Source organism: Aspergillus thermomutatus (genome assembly GCF_002237265.1).
Source record: "Aspergillus thermomutatus strain HMR AF 39 chromosome Unknown NODE_41, whole genome shotgun sequence".
In the NCBI taxonomy this organism is placed as follows: Eukaryota; Fungi; Ascomycota; class Eurotiomycetes; order Eurotiales; family Aspergillaceae; genus Aspergillus; species Aspergillus thermomutatus.
The window spans coordinates 1-12957 of NW_020798090.1; the positions used below are offsets into that span (position 1 = coordinate 1).

General features: G+C 50.6%; 4 protein-coding genes across 4 annotated transcripts; 3 read left to right on the forward strand and 1 right to left on the reverse strand.

Annotated features, from left to right (window-relative positions):
- Window positions 1-769: 769 nt before the first annotated feature.
- On the reverse strand, window positions 770-3612 carry CDV56_100253 (chloride channel protein; the record flags this gene model as incomplete). The annotated part of the gene is made up of 3 exons (XM_026753872.1): window positions 770-925; window positions 978-1364; window positions 1420-3612. 3 exons carry the CDS (start codon window positions 3610-3612, stop codon window positions 770-772), a joined length of 2736 nt encoding a protein of 911 aa, XP_026616438.1.
- A 2960-nt stretch (window positions 3613-6572) lies between these two features.
- Window positions 6573-8322, forward strand: CDV56_101204 (putative MFS transporter; the record flags this gene model as incomplete). The annotated part of the gene is made up of 4 exons (XM_026754823.1): window positions 6573-6827; window positions 6898-7324; window positions 7375-8119; window positions 8190-8322. The coding sequence occupies 4 exons, from the start codon at window positions 6573-6575 to the stop codon at window positions 8320-8322; spliced, it is 1560 nt and encodes a 519-aa protein (XP_026616439.1).
- Window positions 8323-9019: 697 nt separating this feature from the next.
- CDV56_101566 (SGNH/GDSL hydrolase family protein) lies at window positions 9020-10027 on the forward strand (the record flags this gene model as incomplete). The annotated part of the gene is made up of 5 exons (XM_026755185.1): window positions 9020-9158; window positions 9224-9263; window positions 9319-9397; window positions 9448-9838; window positions 9894-10027. 5 exons carry the CDS (start codon window positions 9020-9022, stop codon window positions 10025-10027), a joined length of 783 nt encoding a protein of 260 aa, XP_026616440.1.
- Window positions 10028-11019: 992 nt separating this feature from the next.
- CDV56_101835 (uncharacterized protein) lies at window positions 11020-12754 on the forward strand (the record flags this gene model as incomplete). Its single annotated transcript, XM_026755454.1, has 2 exons — window positions 11020-11221; window positions 11328-12754. 2 exons carry the CDS (start codon window positions 11020-11022, stop codon window positions 12752-12754), a joined length of 1629 nt encoding a protein of 542 aa, XP_026616441.1.
- Window positions 12755-12957: the final 203 nt, after the last annotated feature.

Below are 12957 nucleotides of genomic sequence, written 5' to 3' on the forward strand. Positions count from 1 at the left end.
CTGCTGCTGCTGCGTTGCGGATGGGCGGGACGAGACCGGTGCGGATTGTGATGACGAATGTGGAGAGGGTTGACGGGACGGAGTTTGAGTGTGATACTTTCTTCCCTGTGGACGAGGAGCTTTCAACTGGGCAGGGGTGGAGGATGGTGAGTGAGGAGGAGGTGACGGGGTGGGTGGGCGAGGAGGTCACCTCGAGATGGAGGGAGGAGGGCGATGTGCGGGTTCAGATGGTGGGTTATGAACGGATATTGTAGTTACTACTGGGTTGGAGGATCTGTGTATCATAGGATGGCTTTTCAGATAGGCAATATCATGTATATTAAAACTACATCAAGCTAGTGGGTTGAGCACTTGATTTAACATTAACGCATAGATTCCCCATCGCAAGGCTGGGCCGTCTTGGCCGTCTTATCATCATTGCGACTTGGTAATCTCATATACATATGTCAATATTGATCTCTGTATGTACGCTGTATAACATGCAGTCATGATATATCTCCGCTGAAACGACTCATCAAGAAGCCAACGCTAATCTACATGAAGCTTGTGCGAATGCTGAAGACAAAGTTCCTCGCCTTCAAGCGCGAGGTTCATATACAGACTCGTCAAACCACCAGAAAATAATATAAAACAAGAGAAGGGAATGTAGGGCAAGAACTATGGGACAAAATATGAAAAAAATCAAACTCCGGAAATGCCAACAGGACGGGATTGATACTTGGCAGCATACTTTCAACCCTGTCCATATGGGGTAGAGGATATGTCTCGCTCACTCGTTCTCCTTGACATATTTGACGAATGCCTTTTTGTGGACCAGACCTGCGTACTGTCCATCGTGAAGAACGCACAGATAACGCAGTCCCAACTTGGCGAAACATTGGTAGACAAGATCGATAGGCGAATGTATATCGAGAGAGACTGGAGCCTGAAAAGAATTGTCAGTGACGGACTAGTAGAGAAAAAGGTAGGCTACATACCGGATCAATAAATCGGCGGAAGTCTACCCAGGTATTACCGTTGCCATCTTCGCTGTCAACGACAGCTGAAGCCGTGTCCATTGACATGAGGCACAAGGTGTGTTCCTCATCCTCAATATTGTCAAGAGCGTACTCAAGGTCCGGAGCCGGTATAATACCGCACAAAATATCGTGGCGCAGTATGGGGAGGCCGCTGTCAAGCTCGCCTGCCATGAGCAGGTGCTGGAGCTTTGAGCGCAGCTCGGTTGCTGGGACGAAAGGCGATTCTGAAATATCAATCACGCGACTTCTCCGAACAGGCCGAACAATGTCCCCAAGTTCAGCGTCTGAGAGAAGCTGAATCTTGTTGTCGAGGAATGGATAGGAATTCATATCGGTGAGCAGGTCCTATCAAGATTAGCTCGACCTGACCGTAGCGGTCATAATTTGACGCTGGACTTACATAAATGCTGCGAGGCTCAATGGCATCTGCAGTCCATTTGGCGCAAAGAACTGCCAGGGAAAATGGCAACACATGGTCCAGACTGCCCGTCAACTCGAACAGAATGACCGCCAGAGTGACAGACAAGCGCGTTACACCGCACATGGTCGCGCCAGCGGCCACCATTGCATACACTCCTGGAACAACGCAGGACTCCATGCCCGAGTAAACGGGACAGGTCGAGAATAAGAAGAAGTTTGGAAACTTTACTACCAAGAATTGCACCACATGGCCAACAATGCGGCCCATGAGACCGCCAACAACCATCGACGGGACATAGATTCCGGCGGGCACCTTGATGCCGAATGTCACCACTGTCAGAAGACTCTTGATCACGAAGGCTACCAGCAGATAGCGGATCATCTCGCCGATTCCGTCTTCGGTGGGACACAACCCAGTTGATGACAAGGACTCGTGATCACATGGACTTGCCAATTCGAAAAGGAGTTCGGAGACAGGCAGCTTGGTGTACCGATTCCAGAAACTGACCACCCCGGTCACCAGTGCAACAAGAATGACTTCCAGCATTGGCCAGCGCTTAATGATGGGGAGTCTGCGAAATGACCGCGCCCACAGACTCGAGGCCTTAATGAAGAGAGCGCCAGCCGCCCCTCCCAGAACACCAAGCAGTGCGAAAACAACAATTTCAAATATCTCCCAATCGGTGACATACCGGACCTGAAAAAGGACAATCTTGCCAGTGCCATAGGGGTTGAGGAATTTCAAAGAAAGGGCTGCCGCGATACAGCAGAAGAACGTTCTGAATAAAGTCTTCGGCGGGAAATAATAGCTGACTTCTTCCAAACTGAACAAAACTCCACCAATTGGGGCCCCGAAAGCGACGGCAACACCACTTGCAGCGCTGGCGCTGAGCACCTCACGCCTCTTACCGTCGTTATCATTGTACTTTGAGAACAACCGACACGCAATGTTTCCGACGCACGCGCCAATATGCACATATGGACCTTCTTTCCCAAGACTCAAGCCGGACGAGACACTGAAAACTAGCGCAACAGTCTTGATGACCAAAGTCTTGAACCCCAGGTAGCCGTGAAGAACGAAACCGCTGTTGATGACTTTCACCTCAGCCACTCCGCTGCCCGCTGCGGAATAGTAAGTCGTGGCGGGACGCGTGGGGATCGTAGGATAAAGCGCCTTTGGGCTAGTCAAGGATGCTGGAGAATCGTCCGGGGAGATGTCATGCTTCGTTCCTTGCGAAGTCCCCGCACCGAGATTCTCATCGAGCGTGGTGAGCGAGACCGAGGATGGCACGACCGTCTTGGTGAGCAATGTCAGGTAGCATGAGATAACTGAAAGGATGACCACCCAGAGCACGAACATGCCATGGTCGACCCATCCATTGCCGGAACCAGAGGGTCTGACAATCTGCGACCATGACCGCCACCCAGAGCAGTCCACGGTGTCCGCACAGCAGCTTTCATGGTTATGGAACCATCTTGTGGTGCAAAACCCTTCCTTCAGATCGAAAACGAAATCCTCCGTCACGTCCACAAAATAGGCGATCGCAGCCGTGATGCAGCCGATCAAGGCAACCAGAATCCAACCCTGAGCACCATCAAACCCCGCGAGCAGGCGACCTCGGATGTCCTTGCGCTTGCGCAGTTCCCGGAGACGCACCCCATCGGCAATACTGTCATGCACCCAGTCAGTCGAGGTGAACTGGTCGTACCAGTTACGCTCATCAAGAAATGAGGCGGTCATCCCATCCTTGGCCGATGGTTCGAGGCTTTCGCCTCGATCCTCGTCAATGCTTCCTCTTCGGCTGAAACGCAGGGACTGCGAATTCGCACGGCTGTGATGTCGAGACCGGCGTAGGCTACCACTGGTCAAGGAGTGTCTGAGATAATTATCAGGGGCTGGAACAGCGGAAATGCTAGTGTACGATCTTCGCGGTACGCCCCGACGGTTTTCGCGAGTCTTGCCTAGCAGACTTGTGGTTTCACCGACTTCCATGTGGGATTCCAGCGACTGGTACCCGGTATGAGGTTCGGAGAGGAGGGAATGTGTACGCCTGAAGGTCGATGGAGAGGGAGGAGCGGTGCGGGAAGCCACGTTTAGATATTCGTTTGCGGCAAGACTCGAGTCATCATTCTGGGGCAAGGGCGTTATATTGGGAGGAACAGAACGAGGCATATTGGGAATCTTTGAAGCTACTCTCGCTTCGAACTAGACACGATGAACTGAGAACCTTGTTAGCCGATAACCATTAATCAGGCACAACAAAGACCTCCTCCTCTTGAGGAAACTGAATAAGCTCAAATCTGACTTACTGACAAACATATCCCACTCTATATACACCACAGACCCTCGAAAGACACAAGAGGAACTCTAAATTTCTTGGAGTGGAAGAAACAGTCCCACTTGCTTTGATACCTAGTACGGCACGGGAGCGGTCAAGCGGTGAAGTTATCATGAACCAACTGTCAACAAGAGATCCAACAATGAAAGAAGTCTCAAAGAACAACAAAGTTGAAGAGAGATGAAACAAAAAGTAAACGATAGCTTTCGAGGCAGAAACATCAACAACAAAGAGCCCTGCCCCGGCTGATGCAAGTGGCAGTACGGAGTACTCCTTACTAAGGTACAGTACCTAGGTACTACTAGGCGTTTCCCCAATCATCGCTAGTGGCCTTGGGAGCAACCGTGGCACGGGCAGATGACCTGCGCATCCCGCAAGTCATGGTCAGGCAACGAGCAGCATCACCTGGGGCGATCATCAACGGAGCATGACGAGTCATCCTGTTGGCTCATGAGGGAGCATCATTCACTCTGTTTTCTCAATGAATGTCTGATCTGTTGACTGTGTGGACAAGGTGATACAGCTGGGCTTACGATCAGCAACGGCCCGAATTAGCAGCCTGCATAGTGCATATCAACCCATGATTGCTCTCTACCAGGTAGCCTTGCTTGCCAAGCCTCCAGGGAGATACCCCGCTTAGAGCCTGAACAGTAGTGGTCATTAAAAATCAGAGAAGATGCCCCCAAATGACTTCATAGGGGTTCAAACACATCAGCTCTCAAGCATAGACGCGAAAATCTCGTGGAGACATTCCGGTTCTTGTTCGAGGTGCAGATTCGATCTGCCAGTGCCGAGTGCCAACAATACAAGACTAAGAGGGCTCCCTGCCTGAGGCGTCGGTTATGTACGTGCCACTGACCCGGACTGAAAAAGCCTGACATTGTTGTAGAGATACTATCTAATTGTGAAGCCTTTTTCGGACATGGGTAATGTCACTGTCTCCCTTATTTTCTACTACTATATGTCCAGTTTACCCTTCAGGGAATGGGTTACTGTAGCAGTACTACTTTGTTACTATTCTGTCTGGAGTCTGCTAGCATTGCAAACCGAGACACTCATTGAAGAAACAAGCACTCCACATTCCGCAAATATAAGGGGTACTACTTACTTGTCTTATCATGGTAAATAAACTGGCACGTATGCACGATGACATACCCTTGGCAGATGCACGAGCACTTAATGACGAGTCAACGTAAGCTCCTTTGCGGCGGTACTACGGAGTAGTAGCACTGTTGTTACTGCATATCTTCATATGCATATCCTGCATTATGTCCCGCGGCATGGGGAAATGCTTAGGATTACAGAAGGGCTATGGAGCAAATACGTCCTCTCTGCTGGCTCAGGAAGATAGCTACCCGCTTCTCTGGCTTTGGTATAGATTTATTGTCATATGCTCTTCTCATTAGTCCTAGGCCTTGCACTTTCTCATGTGAACTGGGTAGAATAAGTCATCGTGTCGAACGCTTTGCTGAGACTGGCGAGGACATCCCAGATTCAATCAGCCCAACTTCTGTATGGAGACTACAGTTAGTTTTTGATTCATAATGCTGAAATAATGGTTTCATCACTGTCAAGGAATCTGTAGCGACTTTTGACTGTCCGTAAGGCCTCAAGGCTCCAAACTTCACCGCAGCTGACAAGAGATTGTTCTCTCCACACCCCACAATAATACTCCAGACCTCCTACAAACTCTCAACTCAGGCGTTTAGGCCTCGGATCATTGTCAAAGTTCTACCTTTTTTCGATGCTGGAACTCAAAACTTGTACAATACTCCCGTCACTTCTAATTCAGGTACCAGTCACTGAGCCATGGACTCAACAAACCTTTCCGTGGACGAAAACACCACAGTGAGGCTTCGGACCAAGGATCCTAATGGCTGAGGAAGCGACGTATGCACTACGCACCACGCTCCTTGGCAAAAGGCTCGACCACTCGGCGCTGATGACTTGAAACAGAAAGCCGAGTCGGAGTTACAAGCTTCGTGGCAATTGAGGCAAAGCTTAGCAATGCTTCATGACGGCCACTTGGCGTTGCGACGAAGTTTTTTCAAGCTCTTTGGACTGTCTGTTAATGATGAGATTCCAGGCAGGAATCAAGATGAAATAGCACTTTATCAAAGGTCATGACCCATGGCATACCCCAGATCAAAGATCATAACCCCATATTCCGAGTGGGTCACTCATCTTGCTAACGGTTGATGGGAAGGTTTGACAAACTGGGTATCTCCGAGTCTCACTCTCAAGAGTCAGCGAACACAGCACATTTTCCATCGTCTATCTAGATAGCTAGTCGGTCGCCTCTGTGGGGATCGCAGTATAAAGAGGAAGACCACATAAAACAGTCTCGCGTCAAATCGAGCTCTTCGCTTCACCCAACAGAGCCGACTCGAGACGGTAACTGGCCATTTGCCACAACCACGATAGAAACTAGATGCCAACGGAGCTCATTTCCCCTCTGGTATCTGTGGGGACTCATCCCCACAAACCTCTCCACGAATATCCCTAATCTGCTATGCTCCCACGGTGAGATGATGGGTTGCCTCTGGACGTGGATGGTCTAGAGTCCAGACAACAGACAGACAGAGAGCCAGATTTCCGCAATTCAGCAAACCCCGGATTTCGTAGCAATGCATGGTCCTCACGACTCAGGTCGCTTATCATCCCGTCTGGATCCTCAAGTAGCGTACCCATCCTGTTCTGGGGCCATTATAAACACTTGATCTGCCTCCGCCTGGGGTAGACAAGTCTTGACCCATCTTACTGTATCTCCCTTTCTCGGACTTCAAAGTTTACCATGCCCTCCATCGAAATGGCGGAGGACGTTCGCCCTTCTTCAACCCCAGACATCAAGGATGTTCTTCACTCAGAGAAAACCGACAGCGAATGTCTTGAGAAAGCAGAGGACATCCATGCTACAGAGGCAGAAATTGCCGCCGCGAGTCTTTCATCATCTCATAGAGAGCATTTGATTCAACGCCATGGAACTCTCGACCTGGATCCTATTCCAAGCCCATCGAATGCCGATCCATACAACTGGCCTCTCTGGAAGGTATCAACGCCTTTTGCCCCTATCTTTCTCTCGCTCAGGCGATGACTGACCTCTGCTTCCTTTCTCCCAGAAAGTGCTCAATCTAGTCCTTGTGGCATTTCATGCGTGCATGGCAACCCTGACAGCGGCATCTATTACACCGGCATACGAAGATATCGCCATTGAATTCGGAAAATCCGTGCAGAGCGTTAGTTATCTCACGTCTCTTCAGATTGCGATTCTGGGTGGAGCTCCTTTGTTCTGGAAGCCATTGTCCAATCGGTTTGGACGTCGACCCATCTTTCTTCTGTCTCTGATTATCAGCTTGGTCTGTAATGTCGGCTGTGCCAAGAGCCCTACCTATGGATCAATGGCTGCGTGCAGAGCCTTGGCGGCCTTTTTCATCTCGCCCGCCGCAGCGATTGGAAGTGCTGTTGTAACGGAAACGTTCTTCAAGAAGGAGAGAGCCAAGTACATGGGCGTCTGGACCTTGATGGTCACCCTGGGTGTCCCTGTCGGTGCGGTTATCATTTCGGAAGTAGTTTGGGCTTTGCTAATGCGCCCACAGGGCCACTTATCTTCGGTTTCGTGGCCTATCGTGTAGGATATCGCTGGATCTACTGGGTCCTTGCGATCGTCAATGGTGTTCAGTTCATTCTCTATCTGTTCTTTGGTCCCGAAACCCGCTACCTGGGCGGCAGTGCGGAAAGTCTGTCGTTGGACTTCAAGACTCAATACTTATCCTTCCGCCGGATCGATCCTACTCCTCTGAAACTCAGCGAGTTCTATCACCCTCTAACCCTAGTGAGGCATGCCCGCGTGTTTATCCCCGCAATCGTGTATTCCATGGTCTTCTTGTTCGGAAGCGTCCTGATTACCGTGGAGGTTCCTCAGCTTTTGCAACTGAAGTTTGGCCTCAACGCCGAGCAACTGGGTCTTCAATTCCTTGGCGTGATCATTGGTTCGATTCTCGGAGAACAAGTTGGTGGCTCTCTTTCAGACTTCTGGATGAATCGCAGGGCTCGCCGTATTCAGGGGAGACCCGATCCCGAGTACCGTCTCTGGCTCACCTACCCCGGCGTCATCCTGACAATCGTCGGTGTGGTCGTCTTCCTTGTCTGTACGCAGCAGGCACCCGAAGGCCACTGGGTTGTCTCTCCTATCATTGGCACTGCCATTGCGGCTTTTGGCAATCAGCTGGTGACCACGACGGCTATCACCTATGCTGTTGACAACTATCCTCAGGACTCAGGCAGTGTTGGAGTGTTTATCACATTCGTTCGACAGATGTGGGGCTTCATCGGTCCGTTCTGGTAAGATTACCTGTCTCCGTGCTGAACTTGCAGTAATAAGTCTCCGGGCGATGGCTAATTCTGTTGATAGGTTCCCCGACATGTTCACTAATGTTGGCGTCGCTGCCAGTTCTGCGGTCACCAGTTCTCTCCTCTTTGTCTTTAGCTTCCTTTTCACCATTCTGCTCCATGTGATGGGAAAGAAATGGCGTAATGCTCCTTAAGGATTCTCATCTGCAGCTATTGCATTGACAAAGGGATATAAGCTGTGGAAAGAACGACAGCTCCGAGCAGTGATGTACACATTTCAATCAGCTTATCAGCTAACCCACAAAGTTGTGCCTGAATCATGTCTTTGCTGCTGATGCATATCACGGACTTTTGTGTAATTAAGGAAAATAATACCCATCTGGGTTGAATATACTTAGTAATATATCAGCTAAAGACTGTGAGTGTTTGAAGCCAAAAGATAATTAATAAGAGAATTTTAGAACAAGTAAACATATATTTATAAAATTGTGCAGACTTGCTGGAGCATCAACACCACGTGAAATGCATACAAGAATAGAACAACGCTGTTGGTGGATAATCCCTGGCCGACAAACATCTTTTTGCCAGAGCCCAATAAGCATCGATTTTAAACACACAAAAAGGCACGACAGCTTGACCCCAAAACTGCCTCCGAAGCTCCGTATCCAATAGAGCGTAGTTCTCCAGCTACCGTTCAATCAATTTAGCCAGACTTGCCGATAAGCGGCCGAGAACCCTCGAGATTCAACCCCACCACTGGCCATAAGAGGTGCCTCATCCTCGGGAGGAACAATCGTCGCAAACGAGGAACTGTGTGCTGTTAATTGATAGTGGCTTGATTCGAACCTGGTCTGATCGCCGAGGATCAAATACTGTCTGCGTGTCTGCATCATGTCTAACGGAACCGCCCAATCGGCCGAGGAGGCCTTGTATAAGCCATACGACCAATTCATCCTATTTGGAGACTCGATTACGCAAATGTCTTCTGATCAGGGTTTGGGATTTGGTTTTCATGCCGCTCTACAGGATGGTAAGATTTTGCCCAGTCTATATGGCATTCTACTTGAGTCGATTGTCGATACTCATTCTTTACAGCCTACAGCCGCCGCTTGGACGTGATTAACCGTGGGTTCGGGTATGCTTCCGACAACATGGTGCTTGCATTGATGATTGTACTGACCCCTCCACAGTGGCTATAGCACCGCGCATGCGATCAAGGTCTTTCCCAAGTTCTTCCCCAAGCCGGAGACGGCTACTGTTCGGTTCATGGTATGGCGCCCTAGTCGCTGGAGTCAAAGGCATGGTTCTGATTGTTCCAGACAATATTCTTCGGAGCAAATGATGCGGCCGTCCCTGGACACTACCAACACGTCCCAGTGGAAACTTACAAAGAGAACCTGAAGAAGATCATCCAGCACCCGGCGACAGTTGCTCAGAACCCAAGGATACTGATCCTGACCCCGCCACCGGTGAACGAATATCAGTTGGAAGAATTCGACATCGCAAAGGGCACGCCTCATCCCAGCAGGACAGTCAAGCAGACCAAGCTGTATTCGGAGGCCGCCCGCGAGGTCGCCGCCTCGTTAGAGATTGCGGTGGTAGATCTCTGGACTGCGTTCATGACTGCGGCAGGTTGGAAAGAGGGAGAACCGCTGATCGGGTCGAGAGATGCCCCGAACAATGAGAAACTCCAGACTTTCTTCACGGATGGTTGGTTCCCAGTTTTCGTTCATATGGGGCTCGTGCTGATCGTGATATGTTACAGGACTGCATTTGACCGGCGACGGGTATCGACTCATGTATGAGGAAGTCATGAAGACTATCAGAGCCAAGTGGCCGGACCAAGACCCTGAGGCACTTGAGATGGTCTTTCCCGGGTGGATGGAAGCGCCCAAATGATGTTGCAAACTTGCAATGAGCTCCTAGAATCGATCTGTGGGAATCACCTTACCCCAAAGCTGACTTGATCAGTAGAAAGGCACATTATCATACATAAACATTTTCATAGCGATGATTGATCACAATTGATGATTGATCAAATGTCAGAAGCACTGGCATGGACTGTGCACCCTGTAGGAGAATAAAAGCGGTCTAGATCGTTGCCGGTTTAATGACAGACGGCGGACCTGTGATCCCCTCACTGCCCAGCGTCCCTTTGCTTCGTTATCCCGTCATCATCGGTCTTCTATCCCTAACACACCTCGTGCTCTAATACGGGTATATCTCTCGAGATAAATCTTGTATATCATCATTCGAGATTCTCGGAGTTCTCTAATCTTACGAATTCAAGCGCTCGCTGCAAACATCCAGCTTACACGCGTTTCTCTCCGAACAACCAACTACCCTGTGCTGCCTGCGAGAACCCCGATTCAACCGTAGATCCCAATTCGTGAAAAATCGAAACCTCGTTCTAACCGAACCGCCCTACAATAGAATCAAGTCCCTTTCGAAACTCACTCTGCTAATTGCTTAGCTTTTGACTGTGCCGTTACCGATACACAGCATCCCTTCCGCCATCACTTTCGTCGGATTCCACGCTGCCCACTTGATCGCTTTACGATCCGCCTTTATATCGTACTGTGCCCTTGACTCAACTGTATGTTCTGACAAGGTACACGAAAATCAGATACTAGCAGACTAGGTGGACGGCCTTACGGCCGTCTCACAGCATACGAGGGAGGAGGAGTCCGAGGATTAAGCAAGCTGCCAGTTGCCACTAGCTGGACACAAGATCGGGAACCGAGCAGTATTGCAGACGATATACGAAGCTTCGGTGTGAGGCGAGCAAGATTGTGGACCGCAGGATTGGATCTTTTCTCTCTACGTGAACCGTCTGTCGCCTTTCGCTGCTCGGGGAAGACCTCTTCATTCCGGTTCCCGTCGGCGTGGACATGGACGCTCAGTACCCTTTTGCTTCGCGCGACGACATTTGGCGCGTCTTTGAGGAGTTGAAGGAACTTCACGCTGCGCAATTTGAGCAGGCGGAGCGGATTGCACGACTGGAAAGACGGAGGGATGAGGATGCGCGGCTGAGAAGTGTTTGGGGTCCTTTGTCGCCATTTCCTACTTCAGTCGGGGGTACGATATCAACAGGTGTGTTTCTTTGCACCCTATACCCAGATACTCAAGTATCACAATAGATATTAATTCTTTTACTCCAAAGAGCCAGTCTTTCACGCCCCCGCTGACGCCTTTAAAGGGTTCGATCAGGGCCAGCACCACGGAATGGCGAATACAATGGGCCTCGAGAGCGAAGACGAACCGAGGAGAGGGACATCCAGGGCGAACAGTGTCCGGTTTGATGAAAGTGCTATTCTTGGTCACTATGGACAAACAAGCCGATCTACCAGCGAGCTGCCGCTGAGGACGGGGAGCGGCATGGGAAGCCATCCACTCACCGAACGCTCGCTGTCCCATCGGTCTGATGGCCGACAGAGCTCTTCAGGGTATTCACATCACTCGGCTCGGACGAATAGTCTAGGGCTGGAGACGACGAGCCGCATGATGGGCTCGTCTGTGGGCGGCTCTCCTCTGATACCCCCGCCGGGTCTATTCCTCCTTGGCCCCGTGCCGTGTGTCATTCGATGTTGGTTGACGACAAATTTCTCGAACGACTCGCTTCTGTATGCTGCTGCCTGTTCAGGATCGTACACCTCGACGCTTGGGTATCCCATGGTGCAGAAACTCGGCCTGGAAGATCTCGTAACGCAGGAGGATGGCGTACGGTTCATTAAGCTTCCGATGTATCTCCCGGAGGCCAGCGTTCACCAGGCCTCGTCTCGTCCCAACAGCCCGGTTCCTCAGCTTCCCACCCTGACCATCCGCTTTGTTGTTCGGGATGTGGAACCCAACGATCATTCCATACAGATTATCCTCGGAAGTGATGTTCTCCGCTCTCATAATGCGGACATCTTGTTTTCTCAGGACAAGATCATCATGGTAGATGACGAAAGGAACAAGATCTCTATTCCCCTAGTCCGGCCGGAGGATGACTCTGTGTTCAAATCTCTCTGCACTGCATCAGATGCCTCGCGTTTTGAACGCTCAACAAGACAGGTTTTTGAAAAGGGGCCGACAGATGTGAACGGCGATTCCGGAGTTGGGGTCATCGGAGAGCCGAGTCGATCGCGACGATCTACCTCTGCATCTACCACCGCAAGAGCATCCACTGAAGAGCCAGATGAACGTCGAAAGACACATTCACCGGGTTCTCGCAACGTGTCCCCAGTGACTGAAGCTCAGGAAGACCTGAGCAAGTCCACCTCGGCGATCGACTTTCAGCCCAACGAAGCCGCCAAGCCTGAAACTGCAGGTGTCTGGAGTGCATGGAGACGGGATACCAAAATGGACCCGGCATCGTCCGGCGCGAGCAAGCCATCTCGGGGTCGTACGATGAAAGTTCTACGGCCGACCAAGTCTTCTACACGAGTGCCAACGGTGTCAAGCGGTGCCGGTACTGACGCTGCGGCGGCTTCGGCGTCTCCTCAGCCAACGTCCTGTGGAGCGTCCCCAGACGAAAGCCGGACCGGCAAACAGTGGGCTCCGAATCCTATCGGCGGGGCTTCTGCGTTTGGCTGGCTCAATCCATCCCAGCCGCCTAAACGCGTTGTAACAATGCCTAAATGAAATATATCAGGAATTGACGAAGGGAAACGGCGTTTTGAAAAATGATTGGAAGGTCACGATTGTAGACAAAATGAGTCAGCAATACTAGCAATCAAGTTATATATCTTTAGGCACATCCAGCGTGGCCTCCTGGTCATGTCTATTCATATACAGACCTTCATACACGCACTTTAACAGACACGCATTTCAACATCTACCCAGAC